This window comes from Protopterus annectens, chromosome 9.part0, assembly GCF_019279795.1.
Source record: "Protopterus annectens isolate FY-2018-M chromosome 9.part0, PAN1.0, whole genome shotgun sequence".
NCBI classification, from domain to species: Eukaryota; Metazoa; Chordata; order Ceratodontiformes; family Protopteridae; genus Protopterus; species Protopterus annectens.
Window position 1 is genome coordinate 319,844,118 of NC_056743.1, and position 23,591 is coordinate 319,867,708.

General features: G+C 37.8%; 1 protein-coding gene across 1 annotated transcript in view; it reads left to right on the forward strand.

Annotated features, from left to right (window-relative positions):
* The window catches only part of ZZEF1 (zinc finger ZZ-type and EF-hand domain containing 1), a gene marked incomplete in the record, with an annotated part of 3,903,331 nt that overhangs the window by 1,160,867 nt on the left and 2,718,873 nt on the right, over nt 1-23,591 (forward strand). Inside the window, 1 exon segment of the mRNA XM_044082903.1 lies at nt 22,558-22,717. Within this exon segment, the coding sequence (XP_043938838.1) occupies nt 22,558-22,717 (160 nt within the window).

Below are 23,591 nucleotides of genomic sequence, written 5' to 3' on the forward strand. Positions count from 1 at the left end.
TCTTCTCACTACAGGTGCTGACATGGTAGTTGTATTTAAAACATCAGAGTTCACTGTATTCACACTGGATCGTTGTTCACTGACTGCTGCTTCTACCTGAGAAGAGGAAGCAGGCATGGAAGGAGTAGGAGCAGATAAAGTGTTACGCTCAGAAAGGCATTTCAATGTTAGTGCGCGTCACAGCATATGTTGTCCTGGTGGATTCCCTCGGCCAGGAGAAGACGTTCCCCCTCAAGAAATCCATACAGTCTCTTTCTAATTTCTTCTTTTTTACCAATAATAACTTATTATCTAGCTTGCATTGTAGTCGCTATATCAGAAAGAAAATCTTCTTTCTGTGTGTTGGTAAGGGCTGCAGTCAGTTTTTCTTCTAAAGCTATAGCTTCTTGCTGAAGTTCCAACTCTATTAAAGTATATTGTTCAATAAGTAGTCTCATGTAGGCATAGCTTGTATCTAAATTAAGTTGCTGCCACTTAGACAAAAGTCCAGGGTAGGCAGAGCCAAAAGTAGGCATTTTTAACAAACAAAGACATCTAGGGACAACTTTAAAATTAATGCATGCCTCCATATGTCTTTTTTGCCACTGGGCATTCTTAATTTTACTGAGGTTGTCCTCGAGCTTTCTCATTGTTTGTAAAACATCTACATGCCAATCAGTATCTCTGTGTGTAGAGGCTGCCTTTGCTAATTCAGCATAAGACAGTTTTAAAAGTGGATTAATACCTTCTGTGAAGATTTCTGTAAGACCCAAAGATCTGGATTCAAGTAACACATTGCTGGTTTCTTCTGTCATGTCCCTTCAGTGAACAAAGTAGCAAAGTTCAGCAAAAAAAGAACGCTGTCAGGGTAAGGTATCACCTCCCAAAAAAAGCACAAATCCAAAATCAGAAGAGGATGATACTCCACAACAAACGAAGCAAAACCAGATGAATGAAAAGACAAGTCCTTTATTCGAATAAGTAAGCGCTTTCACGTTGCTTGGAACGCTTCATCAGACTTCAACAAACTATAAAATTATATATAAGTAAAACACCAATGAAAAACACATTAGCAAGTCACATGTAAGTTACAAAAATACATCATTCCACTATTCATTTATTAACATGAGATCTTTATGATATATTTATATAATTTTTATGGAAAGGAAATGATGTATTTTTGTAACTTACATGTGACTTGCTAATGTGTTTTTCATTGGTGTTTTACTTATATATAAGTTGATTTAAATTTTATGGTTTGTTGAAGTCTGATGAAGCGTTCCAAGCAACGGAAAGCTTACTTATTCAATAAAGGACTTGTCTTTTCATTCATCTGGTTTTGCTTCGTTTGTTCTGGAGTATCATCCTCTTCTGATTTTGGATTTGTGCTTTTTTTGGGAGGTGATACCTTACCCTGACAGCGTTCTTTTTTTGCTGAACTTTGCTACTTTGTTCACTGAAGGGACATGACAGAAGAAACCAGCAATGTGTTACTTGAATCCAGATCTTTGGGTCTTACAGAAATCTTCACAGAAGGTATTAATCCACTTTTAAAACTGTCTTAAGCTGAATTAGCAAAGGCAGCCTCTACACACAGAGATACTGATTGGCATGTAGATGTTTTACAAACAATGAGAAAGCTCGAGGACAACCTCAGTAAAATTAAGAATGCCCAGTGGCAAAAAAGACATATGGAGGCATGCATTAATTTTAAAGTTGTCCCTAGAGGTCTTCGTTTGTTAAAAATGCCTACTTTTGGCTCTGCCTACCCTGAACTTTTGTCTAAGTGGCAGCAACTTAATTTAGATACAAGCTATGCCTACATGAGACTACTTATTGAACAATATACTTTAATAGAGTTGGAACTTCAGCAAGAAGCTATAGCTTTAGAAGAAAAACTGACTGCAGCCCTTACCAACACACAGAAAGAAGATTTTCTTTCTGATATAGCGACTACAATGCAAGCGCTAGATAATAAGTTATTATTGGTAAAAAAGAAGAAATTAGAAAGAGACTGTATGGATTTCTCGAGGGGGAACGTCTTCTCCTGGCCGAGGGAATCCACCAGGACAACATATGCTGTGACGCGTACTAACATTGAAATGCCTTTCTCTGAGCGTAACACTTTATCTGCTCCTACTCCTTCCATGCCTGCTTCCTCTTCTCAGGTAGAAGCAGCAGTCAGTGAACAACGCTCCAGTGTGAATACAGTGAACTCTGATGTTTTAAATACAACTACCATGTCAGCACCTGTAGTGAGAAGAAAAACTCCTATGTCAGCAAGTGGAACTGTTTCAGCTGAATCTAATGACACTTCTCTTTGTTTTCCACTCCCTTTTACAGGAGATGAGGCAATTGGAGTCCACAAACAACCAGGAAAAGGAAGATATCAGGAGGCCAGTTAGAACTTCAGAAAAAAACTTTCAAAACTGTAACCAGGACTTGATTATTAATCTTTCCAGTCACATGCTTATGGACAATGAAAGAAAGATTTTGAACAAAGGTTTGTCCTTCATTCCCTCTCAGGGACTGATGTAAGTGATTTAATTGTTGATATAAAATGTTTTGTTAGAAATATTGCACTTGGTTTACAGTTTGGCAACAATGTTTTAATACTGATGTTATGTCTTTTAAAAACCTTCTACTTATATGCCTGCTATACATCCTTTATTGGAAAGTTTTGAAAGAGCTTGCAGTGATGATTTGTTGAAGTTTTTTGAATCTGACAATATAAAACTTGATTTTTACAATATCACCAAGGAAGAGAAGTTAGCCCTTCATGATTTAAAGAACAATACTAGTATAGTCATTCGACAAGCTGATAAAGGGAGCTACAGTACTTCTAGATACCGCTACTACCATGATACTATGTTAGAAATGCTCTCAGATACTACTACTTATAAGAGACTGAGCATGTCAGATCTAGATAAGTTAATAAAAACAGTACATGCAGATTTATATGACATGTTGATGTGTGGGATTATTGATGAAGAACTTTACAAATATTTTTGATAGAGAAACCTGTGATACCAGTAATTAGAGGTTTACCTAAGGTACACAAGACCACATATAATCCTCCGCTTAGACCAATAGTATCTGGCAGAGGCTGGTTAACTGAGACAATATCTATTTTTCTAGAAAAAAACTTGAGACCAGTCGTGGAATCTACTAGATCTATATTACGTGATACGAAACAGTTCTTAGAAACACTAGAACCTTTCAATGAGAACAATATTCTAGAAACTACAGACTATATGGTAACACTAGACGTTGTTTCTCTATTCACCTGCATACCCAATGATGTAGGGATAGATTTCTTAAGGTTATATTTGTTAAACAAAGGACTTAGCAACAATCAAGTTATTAAACTCACAATGCTGTTAGAAATGGTTCTTTGTCACAATGTTTTTACCTTTAACAATGAATACTTCCTTCAAATTAAAGGAGTAGCTATGGGCACATCTTGTGAAACTCTTATGCTAACCTTGTGTTAGCATACTGGGAGAATACGTATGTTTTAGAACATTTGGCTTACTCCACTTCTATAAGATATTACAAACGTTTTGTTGATGATCTTTTTTTAATTTGGGGAGGCACACTAGAGCTCCTAAAAGAGTTTGTTCTATATATCAATGGAACTACCACATTTCTTAGGTTGACTGAAATGTATTCACAAAATACAATTGATTTTTAGATGTGACATTGAGGAAAAAAGACAATACCCTAGAAACAGAAGTATTTAGGAAGGTATGTAGGAAGAATGCTATTCTTCACAGAAGTAGCATGCACCCCCATATCACAGAAACATTGTGAGTAATCAAGTGAAACGTTTTTCTAATATAACTAGTGATGATTTGGTTTTCTCTGATGCATTAAAAACTATAGAAAGTGATTTTAGGCATAGAGGCTATTGCAATAGAGATATCGTTCATTGGACACTTTTGAACGTACACATCTAGGACGCCCTTTTATTAAAAACAAGGCAGCATAGATGAGAGACCTATAGTGAGGAATAATGATAAGAGGAGACTAGTGATACCCTTTACTAATAATAATACTTCTATTGTCAACATTATTAAGAGACATTGGAACATTTTACAGTTAGATGATGGTATAAAAGATTTAGTGGGTGAAAAACCATCCTTTAGCTATAAGAATACTAAATCTTTAAAACGTATGCTTTGTTATGAGAGAGTGCCTAAAAATAAGATCTCCTCTGAGAGAAAGGGTACATTTGCGTGTTGCTCTTGCAACCAGTGTATATATATAATGAAATCTAATGTTTTTATACATCCAGATACTAGTGTTAAATATGAGTTTAATGAATACGCTGATTGTAAGTCAAGAAATCCGATTTATTTAGCATCCTGCATAAAATGTTATTGTTTCTATATAGGAAAGACTAATAGAATTTTAAGAGAAAGGATCTGAGCATTTGTATGCTATACATAGAGAGAATGAAGGAATGCCTAGCCAAGCATGTACTACAAAATGACACCACACATGCCTTTAGATTTTTAGTAATAGGACAGTTAACAGAGACTGAAAGACTCGGTAATATTGGTAATAAGACAGAAAAAGCTGAGGCAAAATGGATTATTAAGCTATCTGCGAATAAAGGCCATGGTCTCAATGATAAATTTTCATTGAGACCATTTTTATTAGATAAACCTTTGAAACATTAAACATAAGTCTCACTATGCAATATGTATTTTAGTATGTTTTAATATTTTACTTCTACTATTCATTTATTAACATGAGATCTTTATGATATATTTATATAATTTTTATGGAAAGGAAATGATGTATTTTTGTAACTTACATGTGACTTGCTAATGTGTTTTTCATTGGTGTTTTACTTATATATAAGTTGATTTAAATTTTATGGTTTGTTGAAGTCTGATGAAGCATTCCAAGCAACGTGAAAGCGCTTACTTATTCGAATAAAGGACTTGTCTTTTCATTCATCTGGTTTTGCTTCGTTTGTTGTGGAGTATCATCCTCTTCTGATTTTGGATTTGTGCTTTTTTTTGGGAGGTGATACCTTACCCTGACAGCGTTCTTTTTTTGCTGTTCTGTTAATGCTGTCAAATGTTTGTCTCCCCTTCACAAGACAACATTATCCATATCTATCAGTTTTGGCATTACTTTTGCTATTCTTTTAGCCATCATAGACATGAACACTTAATAATCATGGGTTAGTATTGAAATGGGCCTGTATGATGCTGGATCTGATGGATCCTTACCCTCTTTAGGTATTACAGCTACCACTTCTTTCACCCAGGACGGTAGTACTTCTTCTCCTCTTAAGGTACTGTTAAACAAAACCTTCCAGATTTTTATCATATTTTTCCTCCTAGCTTCCAAACTTCCACAAGAATACCATTTATTCCTGGAGACTTTCCTGTAGATTGGTTATACATCATAATTTTTATATTTCCTCCTGTCCTGTTAGTAATTGATCCTCATCTCCCTCTAACCTTGGCATATTTAATTCTTCCATAAACATTTCCATTTGTATCTTTTCTTGATTTTCATATTTCTCTGTTTTATAGCGGCTCTTATAGAATTTCCGAAGTATTTCGAATACCTCTACAGGATCTCTTGTTACCTGCCTTCTTATAGGCTCCTTAAGTTTGTTGACAGCCCTTTTTTTCTGTTGCCTGAGTCATTGTGTAAAAGTTCTTGCGGTCTAGTGTTATCAAAAACAGTTGCTTGACAGCAATCTTCCTAAACTTGTGCATATTAAAGAGGTAATCCCTTATTTTCTGCCTAGCATTCTGCACTTGATCCTCCTCTTGTTCTTTGAGATTCCCCCATTCTGCAATACTTTAACATTTTTCAGTCTCTCTAAATAATTCTTGTTACTTCTTTACCATAGCTCTCTTTCTTTTATTTTCACCCGTTTTTAAACTCCACCTTAATTTTATCCCATTCCCAAGCTATATTTTCAGAAGAAATGTCTATCCTCTCTAACAGCTCCTGAATAATCTCCACTTACCCATTCCATCAAATCCTTTCTTTTCAACGGATAGGTGGGAAATCACTAGTGTCTCATTTTTGTTTCATTACAGTGTGTTTTTATTTTGCCTATTATTGGCGCATGATCTGAAATAGTTATTGGGGTGGATATCAAGACCTTCAATTAAATGCACATGTTCCTGTGAAATGTAAATTCTGTGTAGCCTAGACCGGTTTTTATATCTTGGGGAATAATATGTAAATTTGCTCTGAACTCCTATTACTGAATTCACATCTTCCATGCCAAATATTTTCATAAATTTCTTCAAAAATCTACCCTCCTTTGTTATATTTTTACCTTCTGGCCCCCCAGAGACATCTTCACTGCTCTAGTCAAATTCCAGTCTCACCTATAAGTAATATTCCTTTCTGAAAATAGATCATTGCTCTCAGAATTTTCTTAAGCTCCATTATAGCAGTTTTAGGTGGAATATAAATACATGCCAATGTAATCCTCCTCCTTTGCCAGTAGCCCCTTAGCACTACAAATCTGCCTTTATTAACTTTATTGTCTTCTAGCACTATTGGAGCTCCTCTTGCTATTAATCTAAGTACTCCTGTTTTCCTTTGTCCCAGATATTCTACTGAATAAACATCCTGAAAATCTTTCTTTATCAAATTCAAGTGTTTAGTTCTTTCTAAGTGTGTCTCCTATCACAGCTATTATTTTGCACACTACATTTTTAATATAGTTCACTACTTTCTTGTTTGTATTTATCTGCAAGGCCATTTATATTTAAAGACATTAAAGAAAACATCATTGTAGTAAAAAAATATTCCCACCTTTTATGTGTAACACCTTTTTTGTTAAATGTCTAGTTCTAGCTTTTGTGTTACATACATACACTGTTCAGCAGGTTGAACCTCTATGCAGTTGTTTCTTGTCATATACATTTGAGCCTATGTCACATCTTATAAAACTTTTTATTGAAAGCCCTCAAACAAAAAAACACACCCCAATATCCCCTAAAACCTATTAACGTAATACTAACACACAAAACTATCTACACCTTCAAATGAAGACTTGAATTAACATAAAAAAAGGTCATCCTTGCTAAGATGCATGGTGCAGCCTGTGCTTCTAAGTGCTGATTGTTTTTTGTCTTAACTTTACAGCTCTCCCAGCTGGAAAAACCCCTGAATGTTTTCAGATAACATTATCTATTTTGGGAAACCCATGAATGCTTTCAGAGAACATTATCTATTTTGGAAAAACCCATGAATGCTTTCAGAGAACATTATCTCTCAGCCAATTTCTCTCTCCTTTTTTCCCCTTCAGCCAGTCACTCTCCACCAGACTGTAGCCAGTTTCTCTTTATCAGATTGTTTGCTTGGAGACGAGAAAATCGGGCAGTTTCTCTTTATCAGATTGCTTCCATGGAAGCATGAAGACCAACTGCAGAATTATTACTGAGAATGGATCTACTTCACTGGACCTAAAACTAATTTGACTGGCACCCATTTGATCGACACCCAGTTGACCTAAATTTCATTTGACTGACTCCCATTTCATAGACAGCTTACAGTGCTGAATTCCAACATACTAAATCTTAAACCATAGACAGGCACACTTTGAACACGAACAACTAACCCTTTCCAGAACTTAAAAACTACTTACCCCCTCAGCAGAAATGGGACAAAGTATAAGCAAACTAGGTGGGGGCTACACCACCCACACCCCCAATGTTGGTGGCTGTGCCCCCCCCCCCCAATTATATATGATACCTCCAAGAATTGCACTACAGTGAGGAAATGGCATATACCTTTAACTTGCTTTACAGTACTCTACACACTGCCACTACTGTTGGGAACCCACAAAACATTTGCCAAATTACTTTAGATACTTCCCATAAAAATGTAGAGAGACAAACCACATTTAGAAACATTACAACACTACTTTCTACATGACTATTGGAATTTTAAGAGTCAGCACTGTACGTTGCAGTAAGTCATTTTATTACAAGCAAATCACAGGTGAAGGAAGCCCACAACAAGTCTACGTCTTAAATGTTGGTGAAATGAGAGTTAGTCAAATGAAGTTTAGGACAAATGGGTGTCAGTCAAATGAGTTTTAGGTCAAATGAAGTAGAACTCAGAGAATACACGTATTTGCCAAAAGAAAGCCTCATAATATTCAGTGTTCTTTTTCATTTACTTGCTCTCTCTTAAAACTGGTTACTAAATCAATGTAAGGTCTTTAATCCAGTCATTTCCTCATGCAAGAATGAGAAAAAGCACATTGTTTCTTTTATCATGCTTTTTAACCATTTTTAATACATTGCAGTACCTGCATTTCTTAAAACTGAGCAAGAACGGAGACAAGGGAGAAAGAAAAAAAAAAAAAACAGCAGCAGCACCCGTTTACAGTCCCCCCATTACACTTCAAAAAAACAAAAAAAAAAATGATAGCATGTAAAGAAAACCACATGCCGCAAAATTGGTACTATTTAAGAAGAAAAAAATCTTTATTTAGTAAACTTTGTCCCTCATCTTCCCCTCCCCGAAACACTTTTCCAAATTTTAATGACATGAAGTAGGGCATATGCTTTAGAGTCCTCCACAAGTCCATCATATTCTGAAAAAGTCCAATATTTCCATGTTCTGTCATATTTGACAAATATAATTATTGCATTGTAATCCCATATTAAGTTTCTGGTTTTATTATTAATCATCTCCCAAATCCTGTCTCTGCTTCATTTTCAGTGTACTCTTGATTCTTCTAGTCAATTCTTGTGCTCCCTTCCTTCTCTCTAGCATTTTCCGTTGAAAAATTTGAAAAGGTTTCACAGGTACAGTCCCTCTGTGGTCTTTATTACCACAAGAACAAAAAGCAGAATCATTTCTGTTTCACAGGTTACTTTTTGTTGGACAAACTTTTGTTATTATTTTTTTATTATTTTTTGAAACATCTCTTCCTGAGCAGTCTCATATTCAGCCAGCCTTTTCTTTATTTCGACCTGTGATTTTTGCAGCTTTGTCATATCTGAATATCTGTTTAGAGCTCCTTCCATTTTCCAGCTTTTTGTTGTTTATGTTGATATACAGTGGATATAAAAAGTTTACACACCCCTGTTAAAATGCCAGGTTTTTGTGATATAAAAAATGAGACCACAATAAATCATTTCAAAACCTTTCCCACCTATAATGTGACCTATAACCTGCACAATTCAATTGAAAAACAAGCAAATCTGTTATTGAGAAAAATATAAAAAAAAAAAAAAAACATACAATAAGCTGGTTGCATACGTGTGCACGCCCTTAAACTAATACTTTGTTGAAGCACCTTTTGATTTAATTACAGCATTCAGTCTTCTTGGGTACACACCTGCATCAATTAAAGAGACCGATTAACCCCAAATAAAGTTCAGCTCTCCTAGTAGGATTTTCTTGACATTTACCCAGTTGCCTGCTACACCAAAAGCCGTGGTTTGCAGAGAGCTTACAAAGCATCAATGGGATGTCATTGTTGAAAAGTATCAGTCAGGAGAAGGGTACAAAAAAATTTCCACAGCATTGGATATACCATGGAAAACGGTGAAGACAGTCATCAAAAAGTGGAGAAAATATGAGACAACAGTGATGTTTCAAAGAACTGGAAGTCCCTCCAAAATTGATGAAAAGATGAGACGAAAACTGGTTGGGGAAGCTGCCAAGAGACCTACAGCAACACTGAAGGAGCTGCAGGAATTTCTGGCAAGTACTGGTTGTGTACTACATGTAACAATCTCCAGTATTCTCCATATGTCTGGGCTATGAGGTAGCGTTGTAAGACCGAAGCCTTTTCTTACACAGAAAAACATCCAGACCCGGCTAAAATTTGCAAAACAATACATCAAGTCTCTCAAAAGCATGTGGGAAAATGTGTTATGGTCTGATGAGACCAAGGTTGAACTTTATGGCCCAATATTAAAAAAAAAAAACATTTTGGCAAAAACACAACACTTCACCAAAGAACACCCCCACATCCCATGGTGAAGCAAAGCAGTAGCATTTTTTCATGCTTCTTCTGGGGGCTTTAGTCAAGGTTGAGAGGGAATTATGAACAAGTTTAAATTCCAGCTGGCCCCAAACTTTTCAACTCAAAACTAAAAGGCTGCGATTGAGAAAAAGATTTTCATTTTCAACAACAGTGACCCACAAGCATACACATCAAAAGAAATAAATGAGCATTGAAGAAAAAAATAGATGGAAGAATGAGCCCAAGAAGCCAGACGCATACGCCAGGAAGCCAAAGCGGTGGAATGTGGTGCGACGGTGAAAAAAAATAAATCAACCAGCAGAAAACCAATTTAAAACCAATTTTTAATTGGATTTAAATAAGATTTTATAAATTGGAATTAGAATGAGTAGCTGCAACGCTGCCTGCCATAAAAGTAAATTTGTGGGTTTCGCTGGTAAAGCCTAGTCACAATGTGATTTATATTCTCAAAACACCAAAACATTGCAAAACATTTGCAACATCCACATATTTTATTCTTTATAGAACTTGTTAATACATTACAAGTCAAAGCTTGGAACATGAACAAACACAATAACATATAATATAAAAAACATATAATAAATAAAATTGAATATAATCAGACATGAAAATAATAAGATAATTTATATTAAATGCAAATACAATTTAAATTAATATTATATACTTGTTATAATTATTTGTATTTATATTTTCTGAATGTTGAGATATAATATGTGTCTGATAAATGTAGATGTATTGTATGTAATGTATAAATGTAATAAATTATATGTAACTATGTATCTATGAGCATATCAAATTGACAACCATATGTACTATAGCTACTTATAAAATATTATTTATTTATAAATAACTTGTACTATCATGTGTCTCATGCTCAATTTTTAAAATTATTGTCTAGATGTACCATCATGTACTTCATTCATCTTTCCACTGAGTTACAGCAAGTATGCCCATCACTTTCCATCCACTAGTTCTTGTTTGTATATAATTGATAATAATTAACCTAAATGTGATGATTTTTGATGTTTGCTGTGTCAACATTAAACAACCTGAAAACGTCTTATGTTTTTTGCGGTTCTTATAAAACCTTTGTTATAACTAATCTGGATATGGAACTTAGATGACTAAAAATTCTGAAACAGGTTACAGTGGGCCAAATACATAACCAAAATAACAATGCAATTTGCAAAGGTTAAAATGTTAATAACCTTTAACCGCTTTTTGAAAAAAATTTGTTAGTTAATTCTTGTGTATTGACATTTTGAATGTGATGAATTTACACTAGAGGTCCCAAATGCCCTAGTTTGTACATTTGTGTCTGGAGTGTCTTAATTTCCCAATTTATTATGTAGTGTTAATGAGAACTTCGGTAAGAAAAAGCACATGTATCTGGGAGAATATCATTGAGAAATGGGTTTGATTTTAATATATCCCAATGTTTGCTGACTATTTGTCTGAACCTAGATGCATTGTTTCCATAAGTGGTGACTAATCTGATGGGTTGTTGACATCGAGTAACATCCTCCTCTTGTGATCTATTATATTTCAATAGATCTGATCTTTTGCTGGTGTGGATTTGGGTAATCGTATTCGTTAAATGTTCAGGATTATATCCTCTATGCATAAATCTTGCTGTTAATTCCTGTGTTTGTACAGAATATTCTACATTTGTGGAGCATATTCTTTTAAGTCGCAAAAATTGAGACTTTGGGATGTTGCTGATGATGTGGCGGGGGTGAGAACTGGTGGCATGAAGTAAAGTGTTGTATTGTGGGAATTTTCTGTGTATCGATGTTGCTAAAGTATGGTTAGGTAATCTTTTAATGGCAACATCCAAAAAAACTATTTCATGATATCCGGTGTTGGCTGTAAAATGTATATCAAAAGGATTGTTATTTAAGTATGCTACAAATTTGAATAATTCATCCATACCTGCCCGCCACACCAACCAGCAATCATCCAGGTGTCTCCGCCAGATATCCAAATTGCCCATGTGAATATTCTGCTGGACATCATATATGAAGGCCTGTTCAAAATATCCCATAAACAAATCCGCGTAAATCGGGGCAAAGGATGCACCCATGGCTGTCCCTTTGATTTGCCAGTATGGGTTGCCTTCAAAGTAAAAGATGTTTTTTTGTAATACATATTTTGTAAGCTTAATCAAGAAATTGTTAAATCCAGTAGAATATAAATTGGATTGATTTAACCAATAAGTCACCGCCATAATCCCAGCCTTGTGAGGAATACTCTTATATAAAGAAGATACGTCCAATGTACATAACAGCCAATCTTCTTCCAACTGGGAGTCTTCAATAATATTCAAAAACTCTGTGGTATCTTGAATACGTGATCTAACCATGGTCAATAGTGGTTTCAGATGTTCTGTGAGAAAGGCATTTAAGGGTTCTGTAAGTGATCCTCGACCTGCTACTATAGGTCTGCCTTGTGGGTTGAAGAGATCTTTATGTATTTTTGGTATTAAATATAGGTATTGTGGCATTGTTTCAATCACCTTAAGTTGCCTAGCAACTTGTGGAGTAATAATGCCCTCCTCTACTGCCAAATCTATAAAGGAATCAATCTCAGATTTGAAGTTAGAAGTGGGATCCACTACCATCTGTATATAGAATTGTGATTGAGATAACTGTTTGAGTGCCTCTTCCTTGTATTTGGAATGATACATTACAACAATACCACCCCCTTTATCCGCTGGAGTGATGACTATATCTTTGTTCTGTTGTAGTTGTGAAAATGCTATTCTTTCAGCCTGATTGAGATTGCTGCGATTACATGTATAGTTGTTGGAAAAGTGTAAATCCTTCATAACACAATCTTTAAATATGGAGACATGCTTGTCCATAGGTGGTATAAATTTTGATTTACCAAATCGGAAACCAGTTGATCTTTGAGAGTTAGACTCATCTGAAAAAATATCTTAAGATTAAGGGTTCTGCAAAAGTTATTAATGTCTTCCATTAAAAAATGTTCAGGAACAGGTGATGTTGGTACAAAATTTAAACCTTTATTTAGTACATTGTATTGTACATCCGTGAGTGCAAAGGAAGAGATATTAAGAACATTATTCACTGTGTTGTTATTTGTTTCAGTAATGTTTGAAGGTTGGTTGTCCCCATGTTTTCTCCTATGTTTCCTCCCTGCCCTGCGTGTGTTGGACCTAAAGGGATGGGTTGCTTCCTTTTTGCAACTGGGGATGCCTGGTTAGAGGAAACCTCACCATCTGTGGTTGATGAATAATCATCATCAGATGTAACACCATGTGTTGTATCATTCTTTTTTAGAATTGGTCTGGGTCTTTTCCTGCCCCTTTGTGGTTTATATGCCCCTTCACTAAACCAGACACTTTTTTGTGTTACGAACGGTTTACCTTTTTCGTAGTCACCTAGGTCTCTGTTAAACTTGTGTATTTTCTTTTTCTTAAGTTGTTCCTCTATGTTGGCCAATTCTTTGGCTAATTCTGATAAATACCCTTGATAATAATCTGTAGTGGAAAAGATTTCAGCTTCTAAGCAAGTAGTTTGTATATCTGTGGTCAATGTTTCTATGGTTCTTTCGTAATATTTAGAAAGGCTATCTACAAAAAGCATAGATGCCTGATGTTGGGCGGTAGCCCAATCTTGTGTTAGTTGGTTGTTAATGTTAGCCACCAATGGTTGCAACCTAATTCGAAGCCCTCTAGGTGTAATATCTTTTATTTTGTACGCTTTAAAAAGCTTCAAATGCCATATGTTGGTTCTGAGACTTTTCATTTGTCTACTAAGTTTAGAGAAAACAGAACCACATTTGTCTCTGGTGTCAGTTATGACATTATCAGACATAGGAGATTGACCTACATTAAGTCCAAATGCATCTAAATTGTCCTTATCTGCTGAAAGTCCCCTAAGGATGTCATTCAGATCCATGATTGGGACAAATACTTAGGTTAATACATGTAGTTTAATATCTGTTTACTGATGAACTGTTGCTAGTAAAAAATGGTCCGACTTTGGACGGTATGTTAGGCTGACAGAAAAGTAGAGTAGCTAATCTCACCCAAAAAAATCACCAATGATCAATATTGCATGGTCAAATACTTACATATGCCTGATTAGTACAATATAGCCACAAGAATATAGAATGAATGAAAATGTGTTATGGTCTGATGAGACCAAGGTTGAACTTTATGGCCGCAATTCCAAAATAAAACATTTGGTGCAAAAACAACACTTCGCATCACCAAAAGAACACCATCCCCATGGTGAAGCAAAGTGGTAGCAGTATCATGCTTTGGGGTTGCCTTTCTTCAGCTGGAACTGGGGCTTTAGTCAAGGTGGAGGGAATTATGAACAGTTCCAAATACCAGTCACTTTTGGCCCAAAACCTTTAGGCGTCTGCTAAAAAGCTGAAGATTAAGAGGAATTTCACCTTTCAGCACAACAGTGACCCCAAGCATACATCCAGATCAACAAAAGAATGGCTTCACCAGAAGAAAATTAGTCTTGGAATGGCCCAGCCAAAGCCCAGACCTAAATCAAATAGAAAATCTGTGGGGTGACCTGAAGAGGGCTGTGCACAAGAGATGCCCTCACAATCTGACAGATTTGGGGCACTTTTGCAAAGATGAGTGGACAAATATTGCCAAGTCAAGATGCGCCATGCTGATAGACTCCTACTCAAGAAGACTGAATGTCGTTAAATCAAAAGGTGCTTCAACAAAGTATTAGTTTAAGGCTGTGCATACTTATGCAACCAGCTTATTGTACATTTTTTATTTTTTATATATTTTCCCCTAACAGATTTGTTTTTCAGTTGAATGTTACAGGTTATAGGTCACATTAAAAGTGGGAAAAGGTTTGAAATTATTTATTGTGTTCTCATTTTTTTATATCACAAAAACCTGGCATTTTAACAGGGGTGTGTAAACTTTTTATTAAACTTTTTATATCCACTTAACCAGGTCCGTGTGCAGTTGCCTTGTATCTTCCTGTACGTTACTGGAAGTCATGTCTGTAGGTTGCATTATTTTTTTGCTGAACAGCTGCAGAACTTACCCAGTAAGTGTTTTATCCTCACTTTTTGTAGCTGATTTTTTCCAGGTCTTCTTTATTTCTCGCATCCTGGCAGTGCACTTACTAGTCAGTTAATGAAATTTACCCATAAACACAAGTCCACTGGCCTTCTCTGCTGAGTTTCTGTTCTCACACTCGGAGAGCTAGAAATAAGCTGTTACTCAATGTGCAGCCATCATGGAAGTCCCCATTTTCCTATGCTTGTATTGTCATATTGGTAGGTTTATCACACTGGCATTGCGTAAAAAATGCTCTGTTGGGGGGGGGGGGTAGGCATTGTGTTTGCCAATAATCAAAACTCTAGAGGGGACATATGCAAGCCATCCTTGGTGAAGCAAAATGGTCTGTTGATGTATATCCTCCCAGGTTGATGGATATTGAACCCCTTTGAATTACATCAAAAAGTAAACCAGGTATTGCAGTCTATTTTATGCTCATATTGCAGCATCACCCTTGGAAAAGGTAGAATGTTGCTCAATGCTATACTCATACCTGCCTTGAACAAGTAGTCTGAGAGCTCCATCCTATCTCTCTTCATATAATACAGGTGGGTACACCAGTGGCATGAACTATGACAGAGTCATGCTGGTACTTGTTGTTCAAGGACTTGAGCGCATGCGTAATCTGATGGATCCTGGCAGCATACAAGCAACTAACTGTCACTCTTTCCTTACTCACCCTGGTAAGGTGCAAAGCTGTATGTCTTACAGTGGCATGACAAATAACAAGAATGTTTGGTTGGGTCTATGCCTGCCAGACTGGCTCAGCATCTGTGACTTTAAGACTTCTTGTACTATGTGAGGAAATAGGCTTAATATGCTGAGAGTGCTTTGTGCCTGTGCTGTGTTTTGGTCTTTGAGGTTTTGGCATATTTATCTTTAGAACCTCAGCATATGATGGATGATATGTATTGTGATGGCCTTGGAGTGGTGTGATGCCTGGTGTACTGCTGATGATTTTTGTGTCTTGAGTTTACTGTGTAAGATTTTGCCTCCAAGGACACTATTTGTGTACATTTCTCACACACTGTGCTATGCTGTTAAGTAATAGATGATGTCAGACAATACGAGACAGTTCTTACAGTTCCTAAAGATCCTCATCTCAGTCAGGCTGGCTAGAGAAATTGTGGGGAAATGCTGGTCCATGATACTAGCAGGAATGACTCTTGTAGGCAGGGGTAACTGTAGCTGCTTGGAGTTCGGTTTTACAATACTGTTTAGGTGGTCTTGCTATACAGTGTTTAAATTTCAATGCAAAACAACTACCCTGGTAACCTTCTGCAACCAGCAAGAACCAGTAAACTAACTGTAGTAAAAAAGTCACTAATTTGATACTAAAATCATTAAAAGCAGTAGAAGTACACTTAATGTTAAGCAATTTTTTATCAAAGGTATTTTAGCCTGATAAGTAGTTTAGACCTATAATAGATGAACTCTCCCAGCTCTGCTGAGCCAGACTCCTTATCCTGTCTCCCTTTAACTGGCCTCCCGTTTAACAGGCAATATTTTCGTCAAGATTTTTTTTCCATGAATCAAATTTCCTTTGCCAAATCCTGGAAAAAAGTACAGTGCACTATACTTTGAGACAACATATTACTTCGTCCTGAAAGTAAAGTTAAATAGGAGCGCTGGTAATCAGTGCAACATATATTCATAATTTCTTTAATCTAATTTACAACCTATAAATGCTACTTTATGTGCTTTTTTGGATTAACCAGCCATTCGTTTATCCAGCCTAAGGTCTGGTCCCAACGAGGCTACTCTTCCCTCATTAGACCAGTCATCGAGTACAGTGCCCCATTTGGCATGTACCTCACTAGACACCTGCAACAACTGGAAAGGCCGCAAAAGTACCTCACAAAGAGGATCTTAGGCCTTAAACACTTGTCCTATATGGACAGACTCAAAAAAACTCCCAGCTATTCTCTGTCTCATATCGCCTACTTACCTATCTCTGCTTGACTTACAAAGCCGTATCTGACCTAGCTCTGTTAGAAATGCTACATCTAAAGAAATCCCAATCCCTCCGCACCACACTTTCCAGAGACCTCAACCTCATTACCACAATTAACAGAATATGCTGAAGGGACTGGTTCATAACCCAGAGACTGCCCATGCTATGGAACAGACTTCCCATACATGTCAAGCCGAGCACCTCCCTTACCCTCTTCAAAAGAAATCTTGATGAGTGGATGGGAAACAGAAAATTCACCCCATGGATAACTCCAGTAGCTCTGGTCGACACAGGCACTGGGAACTAAGGTCAGGTGGCACTATGCCAGGGTAATCCTATGGCTAGGCTTGTAAAGGCCCCAGGGCCATTAGCCTAGTACACACATCTATGAACCTATAAGAGGGAATCTACTGTATTTATGTGCTTACTGTCAACAGGCAGTAAATGGAGAGAGGGAGGGACTTATGTTGTCAGATTATCATAAGTGGGAGGCAGCAACAGATGCACTGGTTTTAAGAACACAACTACAACAGAGTGGGCGGGATGGAAAACAGACCCTTAGCTCTGAGCTGACTGGCCTGGAACTGCCCTAATGCAAAGACAAGTCCTGAACATGCCTGACAGACTGAGTACACAAGAATGAAACCAGGGCTTAATAACAATATTTAAACCACTTAAAACAGCAAAATGCAGTACAGCTATGTGCTTAGTTCATAGGATGGTACTAGGCTATTGGCCTGGAGGCCCTTGTAAGTCTAAGACTGGATGGGAAACAGACAATACAACCCTGGGATCCCACCTTTGTCCTTCCAGGGTTGTATTGTCTGTTTCCCATCCAGTCATCCAGGTTCCTCTTAAAGAGAGCTAGAGAGGTACTCTGCTTGACATGGAGAGGGAGTCTATTCCAAAATGGGGGAGTCTTTGGGACACAAATCTATACCTCCAACAAGTTCTATTAATGTCACAGACCAGGTTAAGGTCTTGCATGCGGGTTGCTCGAATGGAGTTTGTCTTACGAATATGCAGCAACTCCATCAAGGCTGGGTCTGAGATGACCTTGTATGCCAGACACAGGTCACCTCTGAGCAGTCTCTATGAGACTGAGTAGAGGGACATTTTTTTTTTTTTGCTATCTGTATAGGATTGGTGTTTGAGACCCTGGATTTTCCTGGTCAGGAACCTCTGTGGTCTCTCCAACTGCTGCATGTGCTTGGCAAGGTACATGCTGAAGGGGGCATTGTACTCGGTAATGGGTCTGATAAGGGAGGAGTACAGGGATGTTATAATCTCCTTGTTCCTGGATGAAATACCCTTATTTATGAGGTGGGCCATGTAGAAAACCTTCCATACAATGGAGGCAACATGGTGCTCAAAAGTGAGCTTGGTATTAACCTGGGTGTCCAAGTCTCTCACGACTGATTGCTTGCTTAGTACGTTGTTATTAATTTGATAATTAGTGGGGATGCCATTTTCCCCAAATGGGATAATGATGCATTTCTTGGCATTCAGTTTGAGGTCATGCTTCTGGCACCAGTCAATAGTGTGATTAAGGCCCTCTTGGAGGATGTTCACATCACTAGGGGAATTTAAGACAGCACCCAACTTGCAGTAATCTGCAAACTTTGTCATCCACAGAATACTAGTTGTGGCTTGCACCTCAGAAAAGTATATCCCAAACAGTACAGGCCCCAAGACCGATCTTTGGGGTACACTGCTCATTATGGGTCTACTACTAGAGGTGGCTTCCCCTACTTTGACTGAGTGGGTTCTGTCATTGAGCCACTTAGCTACCCATCTGGCAACATATGGGTTGATGCCTAGCTGGGAGAGTTTATCTATTATGCCAGATTGGGAAATAGTGTCAAAGGCTTTGGCTAGGTCAAGGTAGGCGGTGTGCAGGAACAGGAATGCCTGCATGAACAAACTATATTCCTTTGGAGGTTGGGAGGGGCATAAATTGTACAGATCTGGAAGATTTGCGTTAAAATATTTTAAAAGGTGGGGAAGTAGCATCTTGGAAAAAATCTGTGGTGGCTGTATTACCCAAGGCGGGTAAAGATACTTCACACCCAGCTTCATTTAGATCAGTTTCAATTTTAAACCATGATTATAAAGTTTGTCCATTCTAGCTTAAAGAATGGCAAGGGCATTCCAAAACTGATAGATATGGATCAATGTGAAGTTTTGGAGCGGAGGTAAACCTTTAACAACAGTAAGCTGTAGTGCTTGTTTGACTTGTTCTATGCCTGACGTTTGCTGATGTTTGCCTGATGTTTGCTTATGTCTGTCTGCATTTGATTTTGGATTGAAGTTATTCATTTAAGGTTTGGTTATTTACATTTTTATACGGCATTTTGTTTTAAGTTTTCTTTTCTTTTTGGAGTGTTAAGAGGTCTTGGCTAAGGTCAGTTGGAAAAGATTTCTTTAGCAGGCAGTGAATAACATCCAGCTAATTATATATACCCCTAGAGTTGACCCAGGGGTCAGGGATCTGGGTACACACGTAGACAGTACCCTTACCTTCGACCACCATGTGGCCATAATGGTGAAGAAATCCTTTTTATTTTGTGTAACTTATAAGTAAGGGCTTGGCATCTAGGTCCAAAGAGGTCATTATCCCACTGTACTCTGCCCTTGTCAGACCAGTCATAAAGTACAATGCTCCCTTTGGTATGTACCTGACCAAGCATATGCAGCAACTAAAGTGACTTCAGTTGTTCCTTGCAAAAAGAATACAGGGCATAACAAACCTGCTGTATGCATAGTGCCTTACACTCTTTCCCTCTACTCAGTCTCCTATAGATTGTTGAGGGATGATCTATGCCTGACTTACAAGGCATCCGCAAACCCCACATTTATGAATCTCCTACATATTTGTAAGTCAGAATACCAGAAATACAAGGTCTAGGGACCTGAATCTTGTCTGTGACATAAACAAAACATGCTGGAGAGATAGATACGTCTTCCAGAGACTGCCCCTCCTATGGAGCAGCCTTCCCATCCATATGAAGCTGAGTTTGTCTGTTACCCAGTTTAAGCACAACTTAGACAAGTGGAAATTTACGTTAGACTTTGCACCCATGTCCCTTATGGACTGAGGTAACTTACAAATTTCTGTCCCTTTATGTGTCCTGTTTGAATGCAGGACATCATTCTTTTTGGGAAAATTGGCTGGGGTTAGAAAGGTCCCCGGACTGTCAGCCTAGTAGGAATCTGAGTTAATAGTACAGTAATAATCCAGAGGGAGGCAGATAGTAAGAAAATGTTGCTATTATTGGTGGGTCTTGAATGCAGAGAAGGCATTTGATAGAGTCAGCTAGGATTTTATGAGTTGGGCAATAGCAGTATCTGCATTCACTAATTGATAGGATTTCGGTAGCATTGTCGTCTCACAGTAAGACGTTGTCCTGTTCATTTCTCAGCTAGAGCGTCTTCTGTGTGGAGACATGCATGAATGGGCGTACCTTCGTTGAAGGTTATGCGTCAGGGCCGGCAACTCGGCACGTAAAAAATCTACTGTCAGTCATTAGCGGACCAGAGTTCCACTGTGGCGAGCCCTAACCGGGAAAAGCCGAAAGAGACAACAATTGATGGGATTTATTAGGAGGGTTTATGAAGACCCAGAGACAAGAATTAAGGTGGGAGGGTTCTTGTCTGACAGGCTGTGTTTGAACAGTGAAGCAAGCCAGGACTGTTCTGTTTCCCTTGCGTTGTTTGCTTTATATTTAGAACTCTTGGCAGAAAAATAAGACTCCGATTCAAGGATGTAGCTGGTATGGTAATGAAAAGTTAGCTATATTCTCAGATGATACTGTTTTGTAGTTGAGAAGTCTAGAAAAAGGTGTCTTGTTGTTGTGGAATATCTTGAGACCATTTCCAGTGTTTTTAGAATGTAAATTAAATGAAGATAAAACAAAGGCTTTAGCAGTATACTATGTACTTATGCATGCAGTGCCCATATTTATGAGGACATGATATGCAGTATTTAAGTATATGGATATGTGGAAAGAAGGTCCCTATTATTTTAGTGAATGCAGTGAATTGCGAACACTGTATAGTCGAACACCATTAAGTGAAATGGCAAAATACCGAAAGCACGGAACAGCGATATTTTTTTTCTTGCTGTTTTCGGAACTTTGCCATTTCCTCCACTGTGGTGCAATCTTGGAGTTGACAGCCCCCTACATGGAGGGTGTAGGGGGCAAAGCCCCCCCCCACACTTTATTTTGTTTCATTTTTTTTTTTTTTTTTACGGATCAGCGATGATTTTTTTTTGCCTGGGAAAAAATTGCTGATCCGTGTGTTCAATATTTTGGACTTTCGGGGATTGTTGGTCAATTATATAGCGTTCTCAATTCAGTGCGTTCGCTTATATAATATAGCCCTGTGGGAAGAGACTAAACAACTTCATCTCTTGATTCAGTGCCTTTTGGTATTTACCTCACAAGACACCTACAACTGGAAAGGCTGCAGAAATACCTCACAAAGAGGATTACCGGCCTCAAACAGAATGCCCTACGCAGACATTCTCAAAAAACTCCAGCTTTACTCCATCGCACATCACCTACTCAGAAGCAATCTCTGCCTAACATACAAAGTTATGTCAAACCCAGAGCTGTTGGACACGCTCCACTTAAAGAAATCCCAATCCCTCCGAGCTACACGCTCTAGGGACCTAAACATTGTCACCACAATAAACAGAACATGCTGGAGGGATAGATTCTTGTCCCAGAGACTTCCCATACTCTGGAACAAAAGTACCTGTCTATATCAAACAAAGCTCCTCATTAGCACTCTTCAAGAAAAATCTTGATTGGATGGGAAATAGGAAATTCACCCCAGGGATCACCTCTGTGGCTCTGCTCGACAGGGGCACAGGAAAATTATTTTCTTGGATGGCGAAAGCCAGGGTACCTTTTTGGCTAGGCTTGTATAGGCCATAGGGCCAATAGCGTAGTACCTACCTATGAACCTATGTATGGATCTTTGATAATTTTGAGTTTTGTCACGTGCAGCTTAAACTATCATCCCTCCTCTGCCTTGAAACAGTGAGAGCATAGGTATGAGTAGACTTGGAAGAACTGCCATAGCATACATGTATCTTGAGTGCTTTGCGACCATACATGTGGCTTCTTTTCTACCAGGTGACCCCATGATTTCATATGGAGTCGAATTAAAGACAGACTTCTGGTGGTTGTATGGGACAGATCAGAGCTGAGATCATCATGTGCAGAGAGTAATTTTTTGCCAGTGTTGTGTAATGCAAGATGTGCAATTGTATGGTGCAAAGAGTGTTGCCATTTTCTTGCATTGTTTAAAAGAATTCTGAGGATGTTTGCAGATGGAGTTAAAAATTCCAGACACATTATTTGTATTTAAAGTTTTGAGTTCTTGTTTTAGCTTCTGATTTTAAGGGAGTTAAAATGTTCTGTCTTAGTACATTTTCTGTAGTGAATTTAAGTGTGAGAAGAGTGAGCATGACAAATAATGCTGAAGGCACTCTGAAATTAGAGAAACTGTAGTCAAGTTAACTTTGTTTTGCATTTTTCCCTTTAGTGTAAAATGATGATGAAAGATGCTTCACAACAGGAAAATGGAACAATCTTGTCTTCATTATTCTGGGCAGTACAGGGAAGCTTCTTGACTTGGTGCTACTTGCAACTCAAAGTCACAGACACTGAGGCTCCACGACAAGCACGGGATCTTCTTGTGAAATGTGAGTACAGTGAAGCAAGCTTCTTCCATATCTACGTTATGAACTCTGATAGGACTGCATGAGATTTTTTGGCAGAAAAAAAGGGAAGATATAAGCCTAAGTATGCTGCTGATTAGCCTCAACTTCTATCCAAAGATGCTAAATTTAAGCTAGAACCAATGAATGTATTAAGTTTTAGAAAGTAGAGGTACAGTTACATTGCTAGTGTATAGTAAAACATTTGATAAAACTGAGTTTGTCTCAGTGTGGGCTGGAAAACATTACAGGGCATTTGATGATGCACAGCAGTAGTAGTGCATATGACTAACTTGTTCTCATGGGATTTTGAGATGTCCTGGGTTTCCATTGGTGAGAGTGGGAGAGCATGGGGTGTGGTTGACCATCTGAAGAAAAGATTTCTTAAATAATTTCTTGGCAGTCACCATGCAGCAGCCTGATATTAACTGGAGCAGAGTGCATGGTAATGTTTGAGTCTAAGTTGGAGTAGTTAGAATGAACTCCACTCTCCCCTTGACCATAGAGGGAAATGAAAAGTAAGAATATTTTATGCTGTATGGAATATGCTTGAGTCCTGTTCAGCACACCACCATAAACAAAGGGTATGACTTCTTAGACATTTTAAATTGGGTTACTGCTGTGTTTTCCTTCACTGATGTTACCATCTTAACACATTGTAGAGCTTTTTCTCAGGCTTACACATAGCCCTAGCCAGTGCATGCCAGGACGTACTACCCCAGGCTAAGAGGGTTTTCTCAGTCCCTCGCACTTCCCCATTTATTTTGTGCCACTCTCATACCTTGCATCCTGATAATGACATTTGTTGTTGGACATTTCCATGTCTTTTGGCTTAAGTTCATAAGCCTTTAAAGTGTTC